This window comes from Somniosus microcephalus, chromosome 19 (genome assembly GCF_052327205.1).
Source record: "Somniosus microcephalus isolate GS21.2 chromosome 19, FLI_Smic_1.0, whole genome shotgun sequence".
Classification (NCBI taxonomy): Eukaryota; Metazoa; Chordata; class Chondrichthyes; order Squaliformes; family Somniosidae; genus Somniosus; species Somniosus microcephalus.
The window spans coordinates 36529110-36556036 of NC_141005.1; the positions used below are offsets into that span (position 1 = coordinate 36529110).

Below are 26927 nucleotides of genomic sequence, written 5' to 3' on the forward strand. Positions count from 1 at the left end.
TCTGTAAAGTGTTTTGAAATGGTTTCTATATTAAAGACACTATATAAATACCAAATTGTCACGGTGAAGGGGAACATGGGCTTGTAACTTGAGCTGCAGTTATAGCCAACATTTTTTCACTCATTCACTCACTGAAGGGGTATACAAGTGTTGAAGGCGCAAGATGTTTTTGGAGTGGTGGGGTGGGGATTCTTTGCCTGTATCCTAACTTGCACTGAAGAGGTAACACCAACGCTGCCTTCGCAAGATCCTGCAAGTCCATTGGCAGGATAGGCGCACCAACGTCAGTGTTCTCGCTCAGGCCAACATCCCCAGCATCGAAGCTTTGACCACGCTCAATCAGCTCCGATGGACGGGTCACGTCGTCTGCATGCCTGATACGAGACTCCCAAAACAAGCGCTCTACTCAGAGCTCCGACACGGCAAAAGAGTCCCAGGTGGGCAGAGGAAACGATTCAAGGACACCCTCAAAGCCTCCTTGGAAAAGTGCAACATCCCCACTGACACCTGGGAATCCCTGGCCCAAGACCGCACAAAGTGGAGGAGAAGCATCCGGGAAGGTGCCAAACACCTAGAGTTTCTTCGCCGAGAGCACGCGCAAGGAGCGCACGTCAACCCAAGCACCCCACCCACCGTCTGCCCCACCTGCGACAGAGACTGTAGGTCCCGCATTGGACTCATCAGTCACCTGAGAACTCATTTTTAATGTGGAAGCAAGTCATTCTCGATTCCGAGGGACTGCCTGCATCCTGCCCCTAACTTGCACCAAATCCCATTCACCCATCACCCCTGTGCTCGCTGACCTACAATGGTTCCCAGTCCAGCAACGCCTTGATTTTAAAATTCTCATTGTTCTTTTCAAATCCTCCATGGTCTTTCTATCTCTCTAACCGTCTCCAGCCCTACAAACTCCCTGCGATCTTTGCGCTCCTCCAATTCTGGCCTCTATCACATCCCCGATTTTAATCGCTCCACTATTGGCAGCCGTGCCTTCAGCTGCCTAGGCCCTAAGCTCTGGATTTCCCTCCCTAAACCCCTCTACCTCTCCCTTTTCCTTTAAGATGCTCCTTAAAATCTTTGTTGGCCAGGCTTTTGGTCACCTGACCTAATATCTCCTTAAATAACAACAGAAAATGCTGGAAATACTCAGCAGGCCAGGCAGCATCCGTGGAGAGAGAAACAGAGTTAACGTTTCAGGTCTGAGACCCTTCATCAGAACTGGAAAAAGCTGGAAATGTAACAGATATTAAGCCGGTGCAGAGACAGGGGGTGGGGGGGGGGGGGTTAGGAGGGGAGGAAGGAATTACATTTCCAGCCTTTTCCAGTTCTGATGAAGGGTCCCAGACCTGAAACGTTAACTCTGTTTCTCTCTCCACGGATGCTGCCTGACCTGCTGAGTATTTCCAGCATTTTCTGTTATTTCAGATTTCCAGCATCCGCAGTATTTTGCTATAATATCTCCTTATGTGGCTTGGTGACAATTTTGTTTGATTATGCTCCTGTGAAGTGCCTTGGGATGTTTTACTATGTTAAAGATGTTATATAAATGCAAGTTGTTGTTGTATTTAGGAATCTACAGTGAACATGGGTGTTGCATTTCTTTCCTAAAAGGGAAAGGGCCCTTGCTTAATTTTCTTGAAAACTATTCTCCCCTTACCATTTGAGAATGAATGATTTTTCTTTATATTTTATAACTTTCCCCCAATAGCAGCAAATAATCTAGAAATTTCCGAATATCCCCTCCTTTGGTTTGGTGTCCTTTTCTTTTCTTGATTGTCTTTGTGAAGCACCATGGGAAGTTTTCCTACATTAAAGGTGCTGTATAAATGCAGGTTGTTGTGTTACTGGGGGAACAGTGTTTTAATTAAATTTCTTTTTTGAAAAGAAGCCCAATAGCACATTAGGGATTTGAAACCATTGAACGTAGGATTGTTCCAGTCAGGGCTGTAAGCACCTTTAGTCCTCACCCCCAACTAATGGTACATTTCTAGGGAAGTGCGAAGTGATACATTTTGATAGGAAGAACGAGGAGAGGCAATATAAACTAAAAGGTACAATTCTAAAGGGGGTGCATGAACAGAGAGACCTGGGGGTATATGTGCACAAATCATTGAAGGTGGCAGGGCAGGTTGAGAAAGCGGTTAAAAAAGCATGCGCGATTCTGGGCTTCATGAATAGAGGCATAGAGTACAAAAGCAAGGAAGTTATGATGAATCTTTATAAAACACTGGTTAGGCCTCAACTGGAGTATTGTGTCCAATTCTGGACACCGCACTTTAGGAAGGATGTGAAGGCCTTGGAGAGGGTGTAGAAAAGATTTACAGGAATGGCTCCAGCGATGAGGGACGCAAGTTACGTGGATAGACTGGAGAAGCTGGGGTTGTTCTCCTTAGAGCAGAGAAGGTTGAGAGGAGATTTGATCGAGGTGCTCAAAATTATGAGGGGTCTAGACAGTTTTTTATTTGTTTATGGGAGGTTGCTGGCAAGGCCAGCACTTATTGCCCTCGAGAAGATGGTGGTGAGCCACCGCTGCAGTCCGTGTGGTGAAGGTACTCCCACAGTGCTGTTAGGTAGGGAGTTCCAGGATTTTGACCCAGCGACCATGAAGGATCGGCGATATGTTTGCAAGTCAGGATGGTGTGCGACTTGGAGGGGAACTTGGAGGTGGTGGTGTTCCCATGCGCCTGCTGCCTTGTCCTTCAAGGTGAAAGAGGTCGCGGGTTTGGGAGGTGCTGCCGAAGGAGCCTTGGCGAGTTGCTGCAGTGCATCTTGTAGATGGTACACACTGCAGCCACGGTGGAGGGAGTGAATGTTTAAGGTGGATGGGGTGCCAATCAAGCGGGCTGATTTGTCCTGGATGGTGTTGAGCTTCTTGTGTTGTTGGAGCTGCACTCACCCAGGCAAGTGGAGAGTATTCCATCACACTCCTTACTTGTGCCTTGTAGATGGTGGAAAGGCTTTGGGGAGTTGAGAGGTGAGACACTTGTCGCAGAATACCTAGCCTCTGACCTGCTCTTGTTGCCACAGTACTTATGTGGCTGGTCCAGTTTAGTTTCTGGTCAATGGTGACACCCAGGATGTTGATGGTGGGGGGTTCGGCGATGGTAATGCCGTTGAATGTCAAAGGACGGTGGTTAGACTCTCGCTTGTTGGAGATGGTGATTGCCTGGTACTTCTGTGGCGCGAATGTTACCTGCCACTTAGCAGCTCAAGCCTGAACGTCGTCCAGGTCTTGTTGCATGCGGGCATGGACTGCTTCATTAACTGAGGAGTTGTGAATGGCACTGAACACTGTGCATTCATCAGCGAACATCCCTATTTCTGACCTTAGGTTGGAGGGAAGGTCATTGATGAAGCAGCTGAAGATGGTTAGGCCTAGGACACTGCCCTGAGGAACTCCTGCCGTGATGTCCTGGGGCTGTAATGATTGACCTTCAACCACTACAACCATCTTCCTTTGTGCTAGGTATGACTCCAGCCAGTGGAGTTTTGTTTTTTTGTTTTTTCTCTCCCCCCCCCCCCCCCCCCCCCCCGATTCCCATTGACATCAGTTTTACTAGGGCTCCTTGATGCCACACTCGGTCAAATGTTGTCTTGATGTCAAGGGCAGTTATTCTCGCCTCACCTGTGGAATTCGGCTCCTTTGTCCATGTTTGGACCAAGGCTGTAATGAGGTCAGGAACCGAGTGGTCTTGGCAGAACCCAACCTGGGCATCAGTGAGCAGGTTATTGGTGTGTAAGTGCCGCTTGATAGCACCGATGGTGACATGGTGTATATGAGAGAAACTGTTCCCATTGGTGGAAGGGTCGAGAACCAGAGGACACAGATTTAAGGTGATTGGCAGAATTGGCCAAAGGCGACATGAGGAAAAACTTTTTTACGCAGCGAGTGGTTAGGATCTGGAATGTACTGTCAGAAAGGGTGGTGGAGGCAGATTCAATCGTGGCTTTTAAAAGGGAATTGGATAAGTAACTGAAGGAAAAGAATTTGCAGGGCTACAGGGAAAGGGCAGAGGACTGGGACTAGCTGAAGTACTCTTGCAGAGAGCTGACATGGGCTCGATGGGCCGAATGGCCTCCACCGGTGCTGTAACCATTCTATGGAGGTATATTTTCCTGGTAAAATTTGAATGTTTACATTTAAATTAGTTTTTCTATATTTTCAATTGATAGGATTTTACTTTTATTGAAAAAAAGGTAAAACATAATAACATTTGGATTTTTAATAGACCAACCAGAATTACCTTTCCCAAAAATCTTTTCCTTCTCTTTCCGCCCGCAGTTCACTTTCTCCCTCGCTCCAACCCTCCCTGTTTGTTAGCACTCTCGTTCCCTTCAATTTGACTTGGTACTCCTCGCCGCCTTTCCCACTTCAAGCAGTCATTCAACTTTTCCCCAATCCAATTCAAGCTAACAATATTCTTCCACCTATCCCAGTTAATGCTGCACACTCCATCCTACCATGTGCTTTTCCCACTTTCAATGGTTTTCTCCTTCCCCACCCCCAAAAGCACTGCTCACTGGTTTTACCATTCCTTGCTGAAAATTTCACTTCCGACTTTTCTTCTTCCCCCCCCCCCCCCATATCTCATTCCCCTTCCTTCCCTCTCCATACCATAAGTGTTGCTCCTGGGCTTCTCTTTGTGCTTTCCCCCACCCGCCCCTTCTCTCTTGTCCCAAAGCACTCCTTTAGACCGTCCCTTTCTTTTTCTCTGCCCATGCGACTGCTTTTCAAGCGAAACTTTGTGTGTTTCAATGGGTAGGAATCCATTTGCACTCTTCTCCTTAATTTCAAGTTTCAATGCTCATTTTGATTATCTGACACTTTTTTGTTTTCAACTGTTGCTCTGTGTCATGACACAATCAGCCAGGAGGATGGGAAGTGACCTGCTCCAGACCCCTGTCCAATGTTGGAGTGACACCTCGTGATTTCGGTCCCTACTTTTATAAATGATTGATTTCCTCTCCCTTTTCCTCCGTCAGTTGATTTGTTTGACCTTGTTTATATCCTCTTTTAATCTAGTTGCTAATCCTTTTTAAAAAAAAAAAAAAAAAATATATATATATATATTTTCTACCGCTAACATTGGCTTAACCTGGGAACTCTTATTTCGGCCTAACTAATAGGAGGTGTTTTTGAGAGTAATAATGTGCCACTACAGACCAGGCAATTCGAAGTAACCCACAATTAATCTTGCTATATTGTGGTTCTTCTTTGCAAAGCTCACCGTCTCCAGTTAAAAAGATTATAATAATTTTCCATATGGGCTATAGAAATGTTACGATTTAAATACTAAATCTGTATCCTATTTTTGATTTGTTCCAGCTGTTAAACTTGAACTGCATCAAATGTGACATTCGCCCTACTAACATGATGTTCTGTCCATAGCTTAAACAAAAAACGGCTGAATCCAAAAACCAAACCAATAGTATTAGCAGCTCTAATCGTACTACTTTTGTACTCGTTTCCAGCCAATGGTTACATTTTATGGTTTAAAATGGTGTTTTCTCTTTTCCCCCAAATTTTGTATTTTGGGTTTCTGCACTCTCTCTAAGGAGCCTCTGAGTTGAAGGTCTGTTTGAGACTATGAACTCTGCATGCTGAGAGTACCCAAGGTGGGAGAGTTAATTGCAATCAAGTTGTTTTATTTTCATTCGGCACCCCCCAATTTTTAAGCGTTCAGACAACTCGAGGGATACCCATTACTCAGTTTCTTGGCATGGTGTATTACACAACAACAACTTGTATTTGTATAACACCTTTAACGCTGAAAACTGATCCAAAGTGCTTCAGAGGTGTAATCAGACAAAAAACTTGTTAATATAGCTGGTTGAACTGTCCTAAGCTACAAGGATGAAACATTGAAAAAGGTGTTTGTTTAACAGCAATAATATTGCCATCTATTCACTTTGCATAGCTTATATCCCTTCGTGCACACCATTGAATTGTGGCTAGGTGCACGGGTAGATGCAACCTGAAGAAAGGAGTTGAAGTTCTCTCCATTGAGTGAGTGTTGCGATGAGACAAGTTCTGACCATTCTGGCAATTATCAGTATGCATCCCACATATAACACCTATTGGGTGTTGTGTGGGCAGTGAGAAGTGTGGGAGTTGCACCTAATAATGTAATGTATGGCCCTTTAATGAAATTGCAGTTGAGGCTGCATTGTTGGACACTTCATGGAAGACTGTTATTGCTGTTAAAGTTTCATGTGGATGGATTGTCACATAATGCAGTAGGAAAGCCTTGTCTGTTTTACAATATTTGCATTTATGCACACACATCTATTTTTAAAAGTAACTGATTATCTTTGTGTGTCTTTACAGCTAAAGAAACCAGGCTTCAGGAACAGAAGCAGAGTTCACCCTCTGCAAATAAAGAGAATCCCAAGCCTATTGAAACTTGTAGTACTCCCCCTAGCTTAACCAAACCAGGGATCAAGGGTTAGTATTACATGACCGTGTATGTATCTATCTGTAGAAATTCTTATGTGCAGTTTGTCACAGTCTTTCTAAAGGGAGTTATTCGCCTACCCTGTGAAATCTTTTAACATTGCACCCATTTAGAGTTGCTAAAATTATTTTACTTGTCACATTTTGTCATCAATACATAATCTCACAGGCAACAGAGGTTTATTTATCATCTTCCAGCCATTATTGGCAGTCAATACCCTGCTATGTTGTGAAAAATACCAGACACAATTAAATTAACCCAGACATGTAATTTGCAAAAGGCTTTTGTTATGTCCCAACATTCATTAGCTGCTTTTATTTTTACAAACTTTTTAAATACCTTAAATTGTCTTCATTTCAGGCTGGTACAACTAACACTTATTTGCCATGTGATTTTGAGAGTTTGTGTTCTCTTTCCAGCTACATCTCCAATGGCTTCAGATCATAAAAAGCAGATAGCAGATTTAAAAAAATTCAGGGAAGACTTTAGGGTGAGTACTTTTTCAGTAGCAATACTTTTCACAATCTTCAATGCATGTGTGCTGTAGAACTGAGGACAGACTTCCCAAATTCCCTTATCGCATTGTTCTATTTGATAATGTTGTGAGGATATTGTGTGGGAAAGAAAATATTGCTCCTTTTTGAAGAAGAAACTGTGGGGAGGGTAAAAAATAAACTACCAGTTTGACACTTGCCACTGACTCCATTCCCCCTTCCCCTTACACCTTTTTAAAGAGTTTTGATTTCTTTCTTTTTTTTTAAACATAATCTTTTGTTTGTTTACTTGCCAGTTGCGATGTGCTTTGAGAGGTTCTCAGCGCTGTTTTTTTCCAGGCTGCTGGTGCGTTTCAGGTCATTCCTAGAGTGACTTCAATTTGTTTCTTGGGCCAAGCTTCTTGTAGCGGTTTTTAAAAGAACATTTTTGTAATTTTCTTCATCTGTGGTGTCTACGATGTGTTCTTCACTTTTTGCTTCAGTTGCCTGTCACATACCGTTATGCTCACATTGTCACCTATTACCTTGGGACTGTTGCAATGACGCACTGTTATATAATAGGTGATGGCCAGAGCAGAATAAGTAACCATTGAATATAATGAATGTTGGGACCAATGAGTATGTTGTATAGACTTTTCCTAGGATAGACTTGGCTGACTTGTTATGACAAATGCTGAGAGATTATTAATGTTTGTGTATTTAAACTTAATTTGCTGTTCTTAGTTACAGACTACTCCAACTCCTGATCCAGTTGTGGATCAATTTAATAAGTCCAGAGAGGGTACAGATAACCAATCTAAGGATCCAATCAAGGAGAAAATAACAGTGATTGAACCAGGCAGCAAAGAATCGGTCAGTGAGAGCAGCTCAAATGCTAACACCAGCAATGGCAGCAGCAAGCCGAGCAGCCCCAGCACTTCTCCTAACATCATCAGCTCTGAGCAGAAGAGAGGACCAGATGTGACCTCCCAGGCAGTCCAGACTACTGGCCCAAGTAGCAAGCCAGAAAAAGAGGAAAAGGAGGATAAAAAGGAAAGTACACCAGAGTACGTATGCACACCAGAAATAGTATACTAAAAATTATTCAACACTGATTACCAGGACGGGTGAATAGTATGGAAATTTGCAGGCCGTAAACTCAATTTTTAATCCCCCCCCCCAATTAAAATATTTATAGGAGGCATCTGATTTCCTAATTTGGAGACATTGCAAGATCGGGTGCTGAACATGTTGCCGCTTCACCAAAAGCAGTGAGGGGAGGGGAATGTACAGTGTTTTTGAAGTGCCGTGGCAAAATTATTTTTGATTAATATTGAATGTATGGCCTTATCCTTGCAAAATATTCTTGCCAAAATCAAAACTATCTTCCAATGAGAGAGCCCCATTGCAATTTAGTGATTTGCATTTTAAAATACTTTTAACTTCTGGTAGCTGCTAAGCTTGACTACTGTATTTATTTTGAAGCGCAGACATTTTGTAACTTTAGACTTCACGTTCAGTCTAGCAGATGCTGTTCTTGGCAGTAGCTATTTTGGGGTATATAGAATGGCAAGTATGCTCGTAACAAGGGGCTATATAGACTGAGGATTATCACAAGAGCAATGAACATAAGAAATAGGAGCAGGAGTGGGCCATACAGCCCCTTGAGCCTGCTCCGCCATTCACTAAAATCATGGCTGATCATCAACCTCAACTCCACTTTCCTGCCCGATCGCCATATCCCTTGATTCCCCTAGAGTCCAATAATCTATCTATCTCAGCCTTGAATATACTCAAAGACTTAGCATTCACAGCCCTCTGGGGCAGAGAATTCCAAAGATTCGTAACCCTGAGTGAAGAAATTCCTCCTCATCTTGGTCTTAAATGGCCTACCCCTTATCCTGCGACTATGCCCCCTAGTTCTGGACACTCCAGCCAGGGGAAACAGCCTCTCAGTATCTACCCTGTCAATCCCCTTCAGAATCTTGTATGTTTCAATGTGATCACACCTCATTCTTCTAAATTCCAGAGAATATAGGCCCAATCTACACAATCTCTCATCAGAAATCAAGAGAATGTTTTGAAGATTTTTTCCCCCACGCGGTTATTTGAACATGGAATGCATTACAACGTTATTGAGTCAAAAACAGCATTGGATAAGTACAGTATTTGAAAAAGAATACAAAAGGATACAGGGGGGAAAAAGCAGGAAAATGCGGTTATAGAAGATAGCTGCAGTTGAAGAGGTCGCACCGATGCGATGGACTGAATGACCTGTGCTGTAGATTCAGTGTAACAATGATCATATGACCCAGTTTTCTCTCTGGCTGTGACTTTTATTGGAAACAGCAAGAGGGTTAATCTAATAAGCAATGAATTCTAAGAACCTTATTAACTGCTGTAGCCTTGTGTTTGACATGTGGCTGACAGCTGTTTTAGACTCTATATAAATAAACCCCAAGAGACAGTTGGAGATAAAATTGGAACCAAATTAAAAATTGCAAAATACATATTTAACAGTGCAAAATGTTTTTGCTATAAACTAAACTTATAATTAAGCATACTGTTGTTTCATTACTTTTTCAGATTGGATTGGTTACATATCTGTCCATGCAATGTAAATTAATCTATTGGCTGTGTGAACTGATGAACAGGCTGGGTCTCTTTTCTCCTGAAAAGAGAAGGCTGAGGGGTGACCTAATAGAGGTCTTTAAAATTATGAAAAGTTCTGATAGAGTGAATACAGAGAGAATGTTTCCACTTGTGGGGAAGAGCATAACTAGAGGTCATCAATATAAGATAGTCACCAAGAAATTAAATAGGGAATTCAGAAGAAACTTCTTTACCCAGAAAGTGGCGAGAATGTGGAACTCGCTACCACAGGGAGTGGTTGAAGCGAATAGTATAGATGCATTTAAAGGGTGGTTAGATAAGCATATGAGGGAGAAGGGAGTAGAGGGTTATGCTGACAGATATGGATGAGGAAAGGTGGGAGGAGGCTCGAGTGGGGCATAAATGCTGGCATGGACTGGTTGGGCCGAATGGCCTGTTTCTGTGCCGTATATCCTATGTAAACTTCAGTGAATATTGTAATTAGAATGCTGGACAAGTGGATTATCTGCCTCGAAGAACAAAAATTAAATTGTAATGACTGGTAAAGAATATGTAGAAAATATTAATGCAATTCCAACAAGCTGCATGCATGGGGAAAACGTATAGCCTTATAAATGTTTTAATATTTCTTTTTTTTTTCCCCCAGACAAGTTAGAAAATCTACATTGAATCCCAATGCTAAAGAGTTCAATCCCAAGACTTTCTATACTCCTGTAAGTTTTTGCAGTGCCTATTTGGTTTCCCCCACCCCCTGTATTGTTGGTGAAGTTTAAAGGGGAAGGGAGTGCAGAGTGTATTTTGTTCAATGTATTTCCCCTTTGTAATGAAGAAAATAATTGTCTTACCACATTATTCTTCAACATTTGCATTGCCAGAATCAGGACTCAAGTAATGTCTCCCTCCCGGTTGAGCTACTCTGGCAATGTCAAATACAGAGTGCTTCTACTGAAAATAGCAGGGCCCCAAGGTCTGCCTCAGAGCCCCCGACCTTGGGGAAACCAGTTACAACTGAGAATGCAACTTTCCCAGCCTGTAGCATGGTTTTCTGGGATCAGGCAGCTCACAAGTGTCGCTCAGGGGAATCTGTAGTGATTCTCCCGGCTCTCTGGCTAATCGGTAGTGTTTCTCCCGGCTCTCTGGCTAATCGGTAGTGTTGCTCCCGGCTCTCTGGCTAATCGGTAGTGTTGCTCCCGGCTCTCTGGCTAATCGGTAGTGTTGCTCCCGGCTCTCTGGCTAATCGGTAGTGTTGCTCCCGGCTCTCTGGCTAATCGGTAGTGTTTCTTCCCTGCGGTTTGCAATTGACCCACTCTGGAATGCATGGCATCTTCCCATAATGGATGTCACTGGAAAGGTCTAGAAGGGATGAAGGACCAGAGAGTTTCCATATCAACAATAAATTGAATATAATAATCAGGTAAGACCATTACTTTCCTTCCATAAAAGGGAAGAACTTGGAGCCAGGTTAGCCAGAGAGCCGGGAGAAACACTACCGATTAGCCAGAGAGCCGGGAGAATCACTACAGATTCCCCTGAGCGACACTTGTGAGCTGCCTGATCCCAGAAAACTATGCTACAGGCTGGGAAAGTTGCATTCTCAGTTGTAACTGGTTTCCCAAGGTCGGGGGCTCTGAGTCAGACCTTGGGGCCCTGCTATTTTCAGTAGAAGCACTCTGTATTTGACATTGCCAGAGTAGCTCTACCGGGAGGGAGACATTACTTGAGTCCTGATTCTGGCAATGCAAATGTTGAAGAATAATGTGGTAAGACAATTATTTTCTTCATTACAAAGGGGAAATACATTGAACAAAATACACTCTGCACTTCCTCCAAGATGTATGTTTTTGTTATTCTGTAGTAACCAATTTCAATGCATTCATATTTATTGCTTTTCTACAGTAACTGCCAGGGATTACACTAGTTCTAGACAATATGAAGAGGGTTTAAGAACCTCGGTGACTGTCCCTAAATAACCAGTTCTGGTGCCTGTACATTGGGTTGTTTTGCCTAAACTGTAGTTTAGTTTGGTAACCATCTGTTTTATTAGTATTGTAGCTTTTGAGTGACCGTGTTTTTTCTGTGCGTTTGCAGTTGAAAAATTAATTTGTCTTTGTAAAGAATAATTGATTCTATTTGAAGTGCACGCAGAGCTATACAACTTTTAGCTGAAAATAAGGTTTCCTTGAGTTTTAGTGAGTTGCTCATCTTGTCGAGCAATCAAGTGTGTTTCCCTCTCACCTAGTCTGCCTTTTCTCTCAACTGAAGACACGAGCTTTGACAATTTACTGTAAAGGTTAGGTGTATTAATCTCCGATCTCTAGACCTATTTTCTGTTCCGTGTTCAGATAGTAAGACAAACGTGCCACAATTTTCTTTGTTTTCAGTGGAAATTGTTGTGAATTTCTGCAAATTGAGACTTGAATTGCTCTTATTAAAATTTAATAGCCTAAGCCAACAACCACACCAACACCACCACGTCCTCAAGCCCAGCCTAGTCCATCTATTGTGGTACAGCAACACCCTCCTACAGTGTACAATCAGCCAATGTGTTTTACACAGAACATGGTGTATCCAGTTCCAGTCAGCCCAGGAGTACAGGTAAGCAGTCTGAAATCTAATCATTTTTTTTGGTTTAGATTTAAGTTTATTAAATGTGGAAAATCTGTTGTCAGTATTGATGTCTAATTTGCAGCTTAATAAAGAATGTATCCAAAAGTTTAAAAAAAAATCTGCTCCACAAGTTATTTTGATGGTAATCCTAATGTTAGTCAGTTTTATGCTCACATCTGTACTTTTATGTAACAACTTAATTCTCAATGTCCAGACTGACTGCATTCACTGTTTCTTTTAACTTTAGACTACTCACATGTACCATGTCCCAATGACTCCCATGCCAATCAACCAAGCCAAGTCATATAGAGCAGGTAAAGGTGAGAGAATGTGGTTTTGTCCTGTCTGATGTATGATTCTGTTTTGTTGGAATTATGTGGGGTGATCTCTACATAATATTGAATATACCTGTAAATGGCACTCATTCCATTTTCGGCTTTGATATATTTTGAGATCACTTGTATTTCCAGCATGTTTTGAAAGTTGGTATGAACTATTAGAGATGTATGTTTTGAGCAACTTTAAATCATAATGTAAAGATTCAAATCAATTATTCATTGCAAAATAGTACATATTTAAGTGCATGAAATATGGTTGTTGGAAAGGTCTGATGGAGAAAATAATGTAATTTTCTATGAGTGGCTCCAAGGCCAATCTGAAATCCTCTCTCTCCCTTCTCCCCTCTCCCCTCTTTCTCCCCCCCCCCCCCCCGGTTGCTGTTTTATAATGGAGCGACTCTGGAGTTGCACAAGGATCCTCCCCGTAATTGGGTGGCTGATACAGTCCCCACTGCTTATAGTGGGTGTATTGGTGTTGATGCGATTTGCCAGGTATAAGCAGTAGATGGTATACCAGGAACCAACTAGGGAACAGGTTATTTTAGAGCTAGTATTGTATAATGAGGCAGGTTTAATTAGTAATCTTATAGAAAAAGATTCTCTGGGGAAGAGTGATCATAATATGATAGAATTTCATATTGAGTTTGAGAGAGATGTGGTTAAGTCTGAAACTAGGCTCTTAAATTTAAACAAAGCCAATTGCGTAAGTATGAGGGGCAAGTTGGCTAAGGTAGATTGGGAAATTAGATTAAAAGGTATGACAGTAGATAAGCAATGACGAACATTTTAAATAAATAATTCATAATTCTCAATGAACATATATTCCCTTGAGGAATAAAAACTCCACGGGTAAAGTGGTCCGACCATGGCTAACTAGAGAAGTTAAGGATAATAGATTAATAGAAGAGGCTTACAATGTTGTCAAAAAGAGTAGTAGGCCTGAGGATTGGGAGGGTTTTAGAAATCCGCAAAGGATGACCAACAAATTGATAGAGGGAGAAAATAGAATATGACAAGGATGTAAAAAGGAAAAGATTAGCAAAAATAAACATTGGGTCCCTTAGAGGCAGAGACAGGGCAAATTATAATGGGGAATAAGGAAATGGCGGACGCTAAACAAATTTTTGTATAAGCCTTCACCGTAGAAGACACACACAACATACCAGAAATAGTGGGAAACCAAGGGTCTAATGAGAGTGAGGAACTTTCAGTAGTGAAAAAGTACTGGAGAAATTAATGGGGCTAAAAGCCGACAAATCCCCTGGACCTGATGGCCTACATCCTAGGGTTTTAAAAGAGATGGCTGCAGCGATGGTGGATGCATTGGTTTTGATCTTCCAGAATTTGCTAGAAACTAGAATTGTCCCCATGGATTGGAAGGTAGCAAATGTAACCCCACTATTCAAGAAAGGAAAGAGAGAAACCAGGAAACTATAGGCCAGTTAGCCTGATATCAGTAGTAGGGAAAATGCTAGAATCTATTATTAGGGACGTGGTAACAGGGCACTTGGAAAGTCGTAATTAGGCAGAGTCAACACGTGAGGAGGACACAAAGAGGGTGCTATGAAAGGGAAATCGTGTTTGACAATCTATTAGAGTTTTTTGAGAATTTAACTAGCAGGGTAGATAAAGGGGAAACCAGTGGATGTAGTATGTTGGCCTTTATTGCAAGGGGGTTGGAGTCAATATTCCCTTTAACTGGCTGTGCAGCTGTCTGGAGCTCCCGCACAGCCAGCTCATCGGCTTTTAAATGCAAAAAAACGCGTATGTGTGGATTTTTGAATGGGCCGTGCAGCCCAAAAAAGATTAGAGGGAACAGAGGTTGGATTATAAGAGTAAGTAAGTCTTACTGCAATTATATAGGGCCTTGGTGAGATCACACCTGGAGTACTGTGTACAGTTTTGGTCTCCTTACCTAAGGAAGGATATACTTGCCTTAGAGGGAGTGCAACAAAGGTTCATCTGATTCCTGGGATGAGAGGGTTGCCCTATGAGGAGAGATTGAGTAGAATGGGCCTATATTCTCGAGTTTAGAAGAATGAAAGGTGATCTCATTGAAACATATAAAATTCTTTCAAGGGCTTGATGGTAAATGCTGAGAGGCTGTTTCCCCTGGCTGGAGAGTCTAAAACTAGGGGTCATGGTCTCAGGCTAAGGGGTCGGCCATTTAGGATTGAGTTGAGGAGAAATTTCTTCACTCGGAGGATTGTAAATCTTTGGAATTCTCTACCCCAGAGGGCTGTAGATGCTCAGTCTGAGATAGATAGATTTTTGGACTCTAGGGGAATTGAGGGGATAGGGTGGGAAAGTGGTGAGGTAGAAAATCAGCCATGATCTTATTGAATGGTGGAGCAGGCTCAAGGGGCCTTATGGCCGACTTCTGTTCCTATTTCTTATGTTTTTATAATAGGTTGTAGCAATGAAACAGCATGAAATACATCCGCACCTTTGCGCGTAGCCTGTAATCTCAGTTCCTGGCTTCTTTGAAAGCTAATTGTGCAATTGTCGTTTCTTATTTGGTGCTCTGTTACGAAATGTGAACTAAACTGTCCATTTTGAACAGAAACATTGCCTATATTGATGGTTACAGTGCTTTTGTTGATGCTCAAGTGTCATCTTTTATTCCAAATGCACCATTCATATCCATTAGTGCAAGCTGAGAGTTTAAAATTGATAGTCTCCTTTGTGATATAAAGAAAAACAGGAAGTTTGTTACTACGTCAGCCAGTACAGGTGATTAACAAGGTGTGAAGAACTTATTAACCTACTCGAAATAGCTGGCGTCAATGTTCCCTTTAAGCTGCACGACTACGCAGCGTTCTGCAGCTCTTGCGCAGCTGGTTCGTCGGCTTTTAAATAGGAAAAACCGTGCATGCGTGGTATTTTGGATGGACCGCGCAGCCAAAATTAAAAGGGGACATTGGCTGGCGTGTTTATACATTATAAGCGCTGCCGGTGTAATTGACTCTTATGGTACTGGCAAATGGTTGGCGCTATTTGCCCGACACAGGCAGCTGCCCGTGATCTCGCGGACAGTATAAGTGATGGGGACTGTACTGTCTTTTTTGGAAATTAACCACTATCATACATAATAGAAGTATTGTCTGGTCATTCATTGGCTTTTTTAATCATATGTACTGTTTTATATTAAATCATTTTATGAAAGGTTTTTTAGATTAGACATTGAGAATCTCTGCGTTCTTGCTAATTGTTAACTTTTTTTTTCCAGTACCAACCATGCCACAGCAGCGACCAGACCAGCACCACCCCCAGGGCACGCCAACTATGATGCACCCAGTTAGCGCAGCCGGCCAAATTGTTTCTACTGCTCCAGCTTATTCACAATATGTCACTTATAACCCTCAGCAGTTTGCTAACCAGCCATTAGTACAGTCTGTAGCACATTATCAATCACAGGTAAATTGACAAGCTTGTTTTGCATGTAGGTGCTTCCAGAGGGTAACTCACAATGTTTGAATAATTTTTTGCTAAACTGACACTGCCAGTTACAAGTAGATAGTCCAGATTTTATTAAGTACATTTAGGCAAAACTATGAATAGAGAACATTGTGTCGCATTTAAATCATAAATCAATGCATTGTCCATTTGAGTTAAACTCAATGTAGTGACTATTGCAGCTGATGTATTTTGGCAAACACTGACATTTGTAGTACTTAATCTCCATTATTAAAACATGAGAGCAATACCGCAGACACCTGGGTAATGCAAGCATTGTTATTTTGTTTCTGTTTGCACACTTTATTTTACTGGCGCTATTTTCACCATACAGCCTCAAATGTACAGCCAAGTAATGCAGAGCAACGCTCGAATGATGGCACCACCTGGTCATGGACAACCGGGAATGGTCCCTTCATCTACAGCACAGTATCCTTCTGCTGAACAAACACATGCTATGTATGGTAAGTCATCATGGCAGTTTTTACTATTGGTATTTATTGGTTAAAACCATCACTTTAATGGTACTTTTTTTGTAATTTGTATTGCACAGGGCTCTATGGCGTTATGGAATGTTGGCCTTTATCTCGAGGGGGTTGGAATAGAAAAGTGAGGGAGTGAGGCTACAGTTGTACAGAGCCTTGGTCAGACCCCAGCTAGAATACTACATTCAGTTTTGGGCAACGCACCTCAGGAAAGATTGGTCTTGGAGGGGATGCAGTGCAGATTCACCAGAATGATATGGGGATTAAACAATACTGGTGATACTGCTATAGTCGGCTTCAGTTAGTGCTTAATACAATATTTTTTCTGTCGCCTCAATGACAAAATGATATAGCAGAACAGTTTCAACTCATTTTCTTGGGGTACAAAAACATTTAAGATCTGATTTTTTTTTTTCCAGTTTAGAAAGTCTGTTAATAGTACTATAAATAAAATGTTGTCACAGTCGAGTTGTGTGAGAAATCTCTCCACTTGTGACTATCTGGCAGCATCAGTAGTGGAGATAATTATTGTAGCAGATGATCTATCTATATATTGCTGCTGTCAAGGAGTAACTGTATATCATGGCTGTGTTATAATGCACTACATAATATACCACTGCATGCACTTCATAAGATTGGGTAGTTTGACTATCCTAATTACCCAACCTTGATAACGTCAATAAGATGAATTAGGAAAAAGGCCCAAGAGTAATAGTTAGTCAAACGTTGAATGTGTTACCACAGCATAAAGCAGCAGTCGTAGAAGTAAATAATTGAGTGTATAAGATCCATTGTATCCCTCCCGTGGATTTGTATTCTAACTGTAGAAAGCATTAGTGAAACCCGAGTGGAGTATTTTGTCCAGCTGTATTCACCATTTTTAAGGATAAATGCAGTGTAAAGGATTCAGGGAAGGCCAACATAGATGATTTCAGGTTTTAGAGCATCTAACTCTAAAGAGAAGTTATAAAAGATAAGTCTCTTCTACTTAATGGAAAAGTTATGGGGACAAGGGACAGACATGATCCAGGTTATTAAGATAATGAGCAAATACTGACTCCGCTAAAGCATTCAAGAAATAAACTGTTTGAGTTCCCAATGTAGCTGGTATACACAGATATTGATTTGGATGGGGGAATAGATGAGACTTTTTTCACGTGGCCTTTAAGATGGGGCCTTGATCATGGAGTAAGTTCAGTAGACTGAATAGCTTTTTCTTGTTTCTACATTTTGATATTTGACTAAAGTCAAATTAACCACTGCAGTTTATTCTTTTCACACTTCAACCTATTTATAGTTTCAGCTTTTCTTTACAATACTTAACATTTTCATTAAGAATGTTGCAGTAAGTTCATAATGTATAAGATGTGTTTTGACAGAATTGAAATTTTCTTCATTTGCTGGTAACTTTAGAACAGCATTTAAGATAGAATTATAATTAGAAAACTGGATAACACATTTATTTCTTTTGTCTCTAGTCTCCCCTGGCCCAATTCATCAGCAGTATGCACCCCACCCAACTGCTACCCTACATCCACATCCTCCACACCCACAGCCATCTGCTACCCCAACTGGACAGCAACAAGGACAGCATGCTGGAAGTCATCCAGCGCAAAGCCCAGTCCAGGTGAGGAACTCTGACTGCCTCTAGTTAATTTACTTCAGTGTTTTGTAAAGTGGCAGTAGACAAAAAGGAAAAGCTAAATTAGAACTATCAGTTTTGCTCTAATTTCAAATCTAAAACCCTTAAAAATGTAGTAGAAGGTAAAAGAAAAATTCTCCCACTTGTAGTGACCGATGCCCTTTGCAGGCTGAATTGAGCTTCTCTTGTAGCTTTTGGCAGCGTGTTCAAGAAGAACATTGTTCCTTTCAGCTAGGTTTGGGGCTTTGCTAACCGGACCATGGGTTCAGTCACTTTGTGGCTATGCAGTATAATGGTAACATTTGGTGAGTTATTTAGAAAGTCGGTCATAAAACTTCAAGGCTGTTTTAAAGAATCAGGAGGAGAGATTTTTTTATATTGGGGTTTACATCATTTTCTCTATCTGGCAAGATCCCTATTCATCCAGGCATACACTATTACATAGAAACATAGAAGATAGGAGCAGGAGTAGGCCATTCGGCCCCTCGAGCCTGCTCCGCCAGTCAATGAGATCATGGCTGATCATCCAAATTCAGTACCCTGTCCCTGCCTTCTCCCCATATCCCTTGATCCCTTTAGCCTTAAGAAATATATCCAACTCCTTCTTGAATATATTTAATGAATTGGCCTCTACTGCCTTCTTTGGTAAAGAATTCCACAGGTTCACCACTCTCTGGGTGAAGAAATTCCTCCTCATCTCTGTCCTAAATGGCTTACCCCTTATCCTTGGACTGTGACCCCTGGTTCTGGACTCCCTGGCCATCGGGAACATCCTTCCAGCATCTAGTCTGTCTAGTCCTGTTAGAATTTTATAAGTTTCGATGAGATCCCCTCTCATTCTTCTAAACTCCAGCGAGTGTAAGCCCAGTTGACCCAATCTCTCCTCATACGTCATTCCTGCCATCCCAGGTATCAGCCTGGTGAATCTTCGCTGAACTCCTTCCATGGCAAGAACATCCTTCCTCAGATAAGGCGACCAAAACTGCACACACTACTCAAGATGTGGTCTCACCAAGGCCCTGTACAACTGCAGCAAGACATCCTTGTTCCTGTACTCAAACCCTCTCGCTATGAAGGCCAACATACCATTTGCCTTCTTAACCGCCTGCTGCACCTGCATGCTTACTTTTAGCGACTGGTGCACAAGGACGCCCAGGTCTCGTTGCACTTCCCCTTCTCCCAATCTATTGCCATTAAGACAATCTGCCTTCCTGTTTTTGACACCAAAGTGGATAACCTCGCATTTATCCACATTATATTGCATCTGCCATGCTTCTGCCCAATTACCCAACTTGTCCAAATCATACTGGAGTTTCTCGGCATCCTCCTCACAGCCCACCCAGCTTTGTGTCGTCTGCAAACTTGGAGATATTACATCTAGTTCCCTCGTCCAGATCATTAATATATATTGTGAATAGCTGGGGTCCAAGGACCGATCCCTGCGGTACCCCACTAGTCACTGCCTGCCACTTGGAAAAAGACCCGTTTATTCCAACTCTTTGCTTTCTGTCTGCCAACCAATTCTCTATCCAAGTCAATACTTTGCGCCTTAATTTTACACGCTAATCTCTTATCTCTAGCATTTTCCCCACTACCAATGTCAGGCTTACCGGTCTGTAATTCCCCGATTTCTCTCTACCACCCTTTATGAACAGTGGGGTAACATTAGCTACCCGCCAATCCATGGGTACTGTTCCAGAGTCTATCGAATTTTGGAAGATGACCAGCAATGCATCTACTATTTCTAGGGCCACTTCCTTAAGTACCCTAGGATGTAGATTATCAGGCCCTGGGGATTTACTGGCCCTCAATCCCATCAATTTCCCTAACACCATTTCCCTACAAATACTGATTTCTATCAGTTCCTCCCTTTCATTAGACCCTATGTTCCCCGACATCTTTGGGAGGTTATTTGTGTCCTCCTTTGCGAAGACCGAACCAAAGTATGCATTTAATTGGTCTGCCATTTCTTTGTTCCCCATTATAAATTCCCCTGATTCTGACTGCAAGGGACCTACGCTTGACTTCACCAATCTTTTTCTCTTCACATATCTATAAAAGCTTTTACAATCAGTTTTTATGTTCCCTGCAAGCTTACTCTCATACTCTATTTTCCCCTCTTAATTAATCCCTTATTGTATATATTGTATCCTAGTCATTTGGTGTATCATTGTGCTGCACCATGGACTGGTAAGATGTACATTGTATTGCGGGGGGAAGGCAAATGAAAAATGCCACTAAATATTCTGTTTTTTGGAGCCTTGTCACTTCCTGATGATGGAACCCATATTCATTTGTCTAGCATCTCTAATAGATTTAGCAGCCACTGTATGTCTCCTGTACTTTGTATTACTGAGAAAAGGAACAAACCTTAGGGACCGAGCAGTATACAGTTTTGTAATCAAGTACTAACTTGTTTTCCAGAATAATTCTTTGACTTTCAAGTATTTCATTAGATTTTTTTATTCCAGCATCCTCAACATCAAGCTCCTCAGACCCTTCACTTGGGCAACCCTCAACAGCAGCAAGCAATTTATCATACAACTCTGACACCAACTCCGCCCTCTATGACACAAGGTCCCAATCCACAGTCTCCTCAGACCAGCTTCCCATCAGCGCAGCAGACAGTCTACACACTTCACCCTCAGCAGGTTCAGCACGGATATTCTACTCCACCACATATGGCACATGTACCACAGGTAAGCAAATGTACCAAAGGTCTTTTGGACTAAGTATTCACATAAACCTTGTAGCAGTGTAGGGTTCATTTGTATGGTTTGAAACACTTTTTTTAAAATAATGAAACTGCTAAATATTTATTTGTTTAATACCAAGAATTATTTTTTTTGATGGTCCAGATTTGGGATGGGAGGGCAGTGTTATAAGTGCATCCCAATCAGCTGGTGGAGGGTTCAAAGACTGGGGTCGTTTATCAGTAGGAGAGAGTTTCATCAGTTTGTGGCTCAGCGGCTTCATGTTGTAGAATGTGCTATTTTTGGAAGCTGGCTACTTCTCTTGCTGCAAGCATATTTCTGTTGACTGATTGCAAAGTCGAATAAAAGATTTGTGTTATTTTATACGAACACTGATGGGATAAACTTTAGAATGTGTGTCCAGACAGGAAATCTATGGAGGAAAATAGGATGTTTTTGGTTTATTCCCCATAATTTCTAAAGAAAAAAAATCTAATTCTCTGGATCGGTTCAAAGCAGAGTTTATTCGTATCATCTTGATGATGGTTGCTAAATATTAAATTTAATTAAATTAAATAATAGGTTGCCTTATCTTACCGTGGCAAACTTGTTGGAAGTGGGGTAGGATCTTGTGTGAAATCAGACCTGGTGCTGCTCACGAAGAACGTATTTCTGCCTGATCTTAGATTGGCATTTGAGCAGGGGGGGGGGGGCGGCGCATTGGTTTTCCAAAGTATTGTGCCATGGAATGGTATTTTCGTTGCTGCGATGCTGAATCATGCTTAAGATTTGCTTCCAAATTGGAACAATAATTCACATCCATCCAGCCTGGTGCTGATGTGAATACAGGCAGGTATTTGTAAGTGAGCTGCACTGATACAGCACTGAAGTAGCACAAGGATGGCAAAAGCTGACGAAGCACTAAATTAAATTGCTATGCATCAAATGCAGCAGCACTTTTAATATAGCACACTTCTCTTTTGCTGTGAAAAAGCTTGTATTACCAAAACCACTCCCTACATGCAGTTAACACTATACCGTTCAGTATGGTTTTGGGAAATGTGTGTATATGAGCTACTGCCAGTTTACTTTACTTATTCAATGGCAGTAATGATTTTTGCTGCTTTATTTTTCTTTGCAGGCACATGTACAGTCTGGGATGGGTCCTCCACACCACCCTGCCGCTACCCATCCTCCTATGATGCTGATGCCAGCACAGCCACCAGGTGGTCAAGGTGCCATCCCTCAGAGTGCACTGCCTCCCATTCCAGTCTCCTCAACTACACACTTCTCCTACATGGCACACCCACAGGGTGAGTAATGGCAAAATCAGGAGTAGAAATTCAGCATTCCGTTCACAACTCGTAGCAGAGGCTTGACTTGTAGGCTTGGGGTATAACAAATGTAAATAAATTAATCCTGTGGAATTTAGTACATCTTTACTGTTTTTGTGTTCTTCACACTCTGCTACTGATGTAATTGTAAAAAAAAAAAGGACTGGATTTGAGCTCTGCATTTTAAAATTACTTTTCTCCCTGGCCACACAGCAGCTAGGGTTGGGCATCTAGCCTCCTCCTAATTCTGCACCCATGCTGCCTTTAACCTGGGGCTGTGCAAGAACGGCCTGTGCATGATATTCCCTCCCTTAATATGTAAATACCTGGGCTTTACCTGGTTGGGCTTTACTTCTTCCCACAGCGTATAGCTGGAATTGTACTTGCAAATTGCTGTTTCACTTGGCAGGAGTGCTTGTGGCCCTGGACAGTGGTTTGGAAAGAAGTGAATGGACAGGCCAAATAAAATATAAAAACAGAAAATGCTGGAAATACTCAGCAGGTCAGGCAGCATCTGTAGAGAGAGAAACCGAGTTAACGTTTCAGGTCGATGGCCCTTCGTCAGAACCTGGTCATCGACCTGAAACGTTAACTCTGTTTCTCTGCAGATGCTGCCTGACCTGCTGAGTATTTCCAGCATTTTCTGTTTTTATATCTGATTTCTTGCATCCGCAGTATTTTGCTTTTGTATTAGGCCAAATAAAATGTCTGCTTGACTGTTTATGGAGTAAACTTGATGACTTACAGCTCTTTCTCTTCTTCATCTCCCATTAGTACAAGCCCATCATCAGCAGCAGTTGTAGTTCTACAGTAAGCAACAGGCTGGCCAATCGATGCCACATATCCTTTCCCGCCCTAAAACCTGGAACCAGAAGCAGAGTACTAGAAATTGTCTTCTCATGCTAAACCATGCGCTGTCACATAACATCCAGTAGGAATGTGTTACCGAGTGATTCAATGGCTGCTCTTGTGAGGAAGGCAAAATGGACTGGAGAGGAGGCGATGAGAACCAAGTGGAAATTCTGGAATCAGTGTGTCCTATCAACAGCCCTACAAAATGCCCCAAATCTGCTTTCTGATAACTGGAATGTATTTATTTTGCCTGACCCTTCTAAGTTATGAACTTCTCCTGGTGAAAGAACTAATAAAATTGTTTGTTCCTGCTGCAAGCCATCCAGATTTGGCAAACCACAACCTTCTGCTTCTAACCAAACTTGAACTCCATCTTATAACAAAATCCGGTTGTGAACTGGTGGATTATTTATGAATAGAGGTTGCTGGAGGAGAGCGCTGTCACCAGACAGTGGTGTAACTTTTAAGTTAAAAACTTTTACTTTGTAGATAATATAAAAAAAAAATAAAAAAACAAAAAAATAAAAAGTTTTAAAAACTGACGATGCAGTGCAATTGTGACTTTTTCTACATCTTGGTCAGTGGTATTGAATAGAAGATAAACACAAAATTATGGGATAAGAAAAGTCTGTTTATGACTACTTGAACCCTTTCTTTTAAACCGATCATATACAGTTCGCTCTATAATGACCTCTTTCCATTTATCTCCTTAACAAAAACGTGAGGATGATTCATAATGCAGTTAGGCACTGAGATGGGAAAATGAGCTTCAAATGGTCCTTTTTCATCTTTATAATTTTCTTATGTTTAACTTTCTGAAGGGAAGTGGGTAACCAAAGGTAAAACTTCCACGAAAGAACAAGCTAAGCATCTCATTTGTGATTTACTAGAAGTATTGTGTCTGTGGAATATTGGGTGCCTTGACTCCTGTGGGTAATCCTGGAATTTTTACTCGATTTATAAATCTCAACAGTACAATCCACCAATTAAATCCTGGCCTGTGGCAGACAGCATTCCTGTTGATTTGACGCTGTGTTCTATAGTGTTTGATCCAAGTCTGTACAGTCTCCACCGCTTATAGTGGGTGCGTTGGTGTTAACGTGATTTACCCGCGGTGGCTGGTAAAACCAAAAAGGTAAGTAACCAACGTATTTTTTTTTTAAAAACAGGAAATCTTATTTAGCAACTGCCTCTCTTGATTGTTAGCAGTTGCATCCAGAATCTCATTACTAAGGTAATCCCACTTTAACCAGATGCGAACAGCTCATTGAAACTGCTTGAAGACCCGACTTTGCAGCTTTTTGAATGGGTGAGTACAATACAGAGCATTAACGAGGTGCGGACATCTGATTGAAACCTTTTGAAGACCTAACTTTGAAATCAGCAGAGCTTTTTATATCTTGGTACAGGGTAAATATTTATTGAACTGCCCGAAATAGTTGCCGTGCTTAATACGTTGTAAGACACACCTTTGTAATTGACTCCTACAGCAATGGCGAATATTTAGCGTCATTTGCTCAATATAGGTGGCTGCCTGTGTTAAGGTCTAGTTTATTGGGAAATAAATTCCAAAAACTTGGGGTGGTGAAAGGACAGGAAACAGAAACATGGATGGCTGTTTATTCAGTTTAACTTTATTACTCTGAGTTATGAGGGCTTTGATGTTGCAACCATTTTTTATTCCGACTGATCTACTCTAATTTCTGCATTAAAATACTTAGGCTCCTGTAGTTGTCCTTGTGATGGTGGTTTTCTGTCAGTGGCTGAGTTTGTTAGAACTGACCGTGTATTATTAAGATTTGTTTAATGTATTTTATCAAATTAAGTTTTAATCCAAATACTAATTGAAAGAATATACTATTTATAAACATCAACAAGCTAAGCATCTCATTTGCGATTTACTAGAAGTATTGCATCTGTGGAATAGTGGGTGCCTCAGTAATTTGAGGGTGAGGTTTAAATTATAAAGCTCATTCAATTTGTCGTTTTCCTAAATTTATGTATATTGACTCTCAAATTTTGTTACTGTAATATACTGTTACTTGTGTGGATTCATGTAATGTATTTTAAGGAATGAGTGTTTCCTGAAGTGGAGCCTCAGACAGGTTTGTGATAGAACAACAACAACTTGTATTTATATAGTGCCTTTAACGTATTAAAACGTCCCAAAGCACTGCACAGGAGTATTTTAAGACAACAAATTTGACACCAATCCACATAAGGATAAATTAGGGCAGGTGACCAAAAGCTTGGTCAAAGTAGGTTTTAAGGAGCGTCTTAAAGGAGGAAAGAGAGGTACAGAGGCGGAGAAGTTTAGGGAGGGAATTCCAGAGCTTAGGGCCTAGGCAACAAGGCACGGCCACCAAAGGTTGAGTGATTATAATCAGGGATGCTCGAGGGCAGTAGAATTAGAGGAGCGCAGATATTGGGGGGGGGGGGGCTGAAGGAGATTGCAGAGATAGGAAGGGGTGAGGCCATGGAGGGATTTGAAAACAATTTGGATAGATTTATTTGGAAACATGAATTGCATAAATATTTATTATTTAGCATATAGAGGATAACACACAGATCCCAAAGTATATATTATGAATGGATCCAAATGCAGAAACCATGAGTGACAGATATTTGTGAATGTTGCATGGTGAGGTCCATGAATTCTCTAGTGAAGATATGATGCACATTTTGTGTTACCTGTGATGTTGGCTCTTCAGCTATTAATGTGAACTATAACAGACTGAAATGGTAAAGCCAATGTTCGAAACTTCAAGTTTAAAATTTCAAGAGTTCACGGATCAGTTTAAAGGTCTAATACTAGAAAAGAGAAGACAGGGAAGTAATCTTCCTAAGATTATAAATCTCACTACAGTAGTTGGTGAACAGAATGCATCACAGAGCTCTGCTTTTCCCCAATTTGTGTGGTTGTGAGCAGGCAGTCTAATTCTGTGCTGCTCACACATACCACTCAAAAGTTGTGCTGGTGTAAAGCTGCAGGTACAGTACAACAGCACCAGTAAATAACCGTATCATTTTGGGATGCATAACTGAGGAGTTGCTTAAAAAGAAATGACAAAATATGTGTATACATTTTGAACCTTTCCTTTATTTTTCAGTCACGATGAAATACTATGCATGCTGATTGGTGACTGCTAGGCAATGGGAATAGGATTCTGGTCATCGGAGGCTGTGGCACAATGTAGGCCTGGGACACTAATTGAGCTGTGTAAGCTATGCTATTACTAGAGAGGCGATTTTTATCCCTGCTGGTGAAAAATGGGCAGATGGCCAGTTACAGTCGCCCAGGAGACTTGGCCGGTGACTCCCACTTCCTTCCATTTTAATCTGCTCTTCTGAGCAGCCGGGAAGAACACCCAGCGAAACAGTCAAGGTCTTTAAATATGCAGATTAGGCTCTGATGATGTCATTAGGGTCCGACTGCTATTTTAACCAGTGGCCTGTCAGGGGAAGCGGTTGTGGCTTTCCTGTCGTGTCAACCTAGCTGAGTCGGGGCCAGAAAAGGCCCATAGAGATCAGATTATAAAGTTTTGTTAAAATTTTCCTTGAGGCCAGTAAGAGGAGTGCTCCACTACCCCAAGCTCCCTTTCCTTCTGATCGCAAGGCCCTCCTGAAAGCCTAACCCTGCGACATACCATAGATTCTAGAACGCTTCCCGTGGATTGGAAGGTAGCAAATGTAACCCCACTATTTAAGAAAGGAGGGAGAGAGAAAACGGAACGACAGACCAGTTAGCCTGACATCAGTAGTAGGGAAAATTCTAGAATCTATTAAGGACGCGGTAACAGGGCACTTAGAAAATAATAATAGGATTGGGCAGAGTCAACACGGATTTATGAAAGGGAAATCGTATTTGACGAATCTGTTAAGAGTTTTTTGAGGTTGTAACTCGCAGAATAGATAAAGGAGAACCAGTGGAATGTGGTGTATTTGGATTTTCAGAAGGCATTCGATAAGGTTCTACACA

At 41.6% G+C, this 26927-nt stretch overlaps 1 protein-coding gene across 6 annotated transcripts in view; it reads left to right on the forward strand.

Annotated features, from left to right (window-relative positions):
* The window catches only part of atxn2 (ataxin 2), a 104106-nt gene extending 80616 nt beyond the window's left edge, over positions 1–23490 (forward strand). For 3 of the 6 annotated variants that reach the window (XM_085961555.1, XM_085961558.1, XM_085961559.1), the window contains 12 exons: positions 6329–6445; positions 6875–6945; positions 7673–7995; positions 10188–10254; positions 11984–12136; positions 12396–12468; positions 15716–15903; positions 16277–16406; positions 17906–18054; positions 20541–20768; positions 21904–22075; positions 22871–23490. In XM_085961555.1, the coding sequence (XP_085817681.1) occupies positions 6329–6445; positions 6875–6945; positions 7673–7995; positions 10188–10254; positions 11984–12136; positions 12396–12468; positions 15716–15903; positions 16277–16406; positions 17906–18054; positions 20541–20768; positions 21904–22075; positions 22871–22899 (1700 nt within the window). In that variant the 3' untranslated portion in view covers positions 22900–23490. The remainder of the gene's footprint in view (positions 1–6328; positions 6446–6874; positions 6946–7672; positions 7996–10187; positions 10255–11983; positions 12137–12395; positions 12469–15715; positions 15904–16276; positions 16407–17905; positions 18055–20540; positions 20769–21903; positions 22076–22870) is intronic. The other 3 variants (XM_085961556.1, XM_085961560.1, XM_085961557.1) reach the window with 2 other exon arrangements.
* Positions 23491–26927: the final 3437 nt, after the last annotated feature.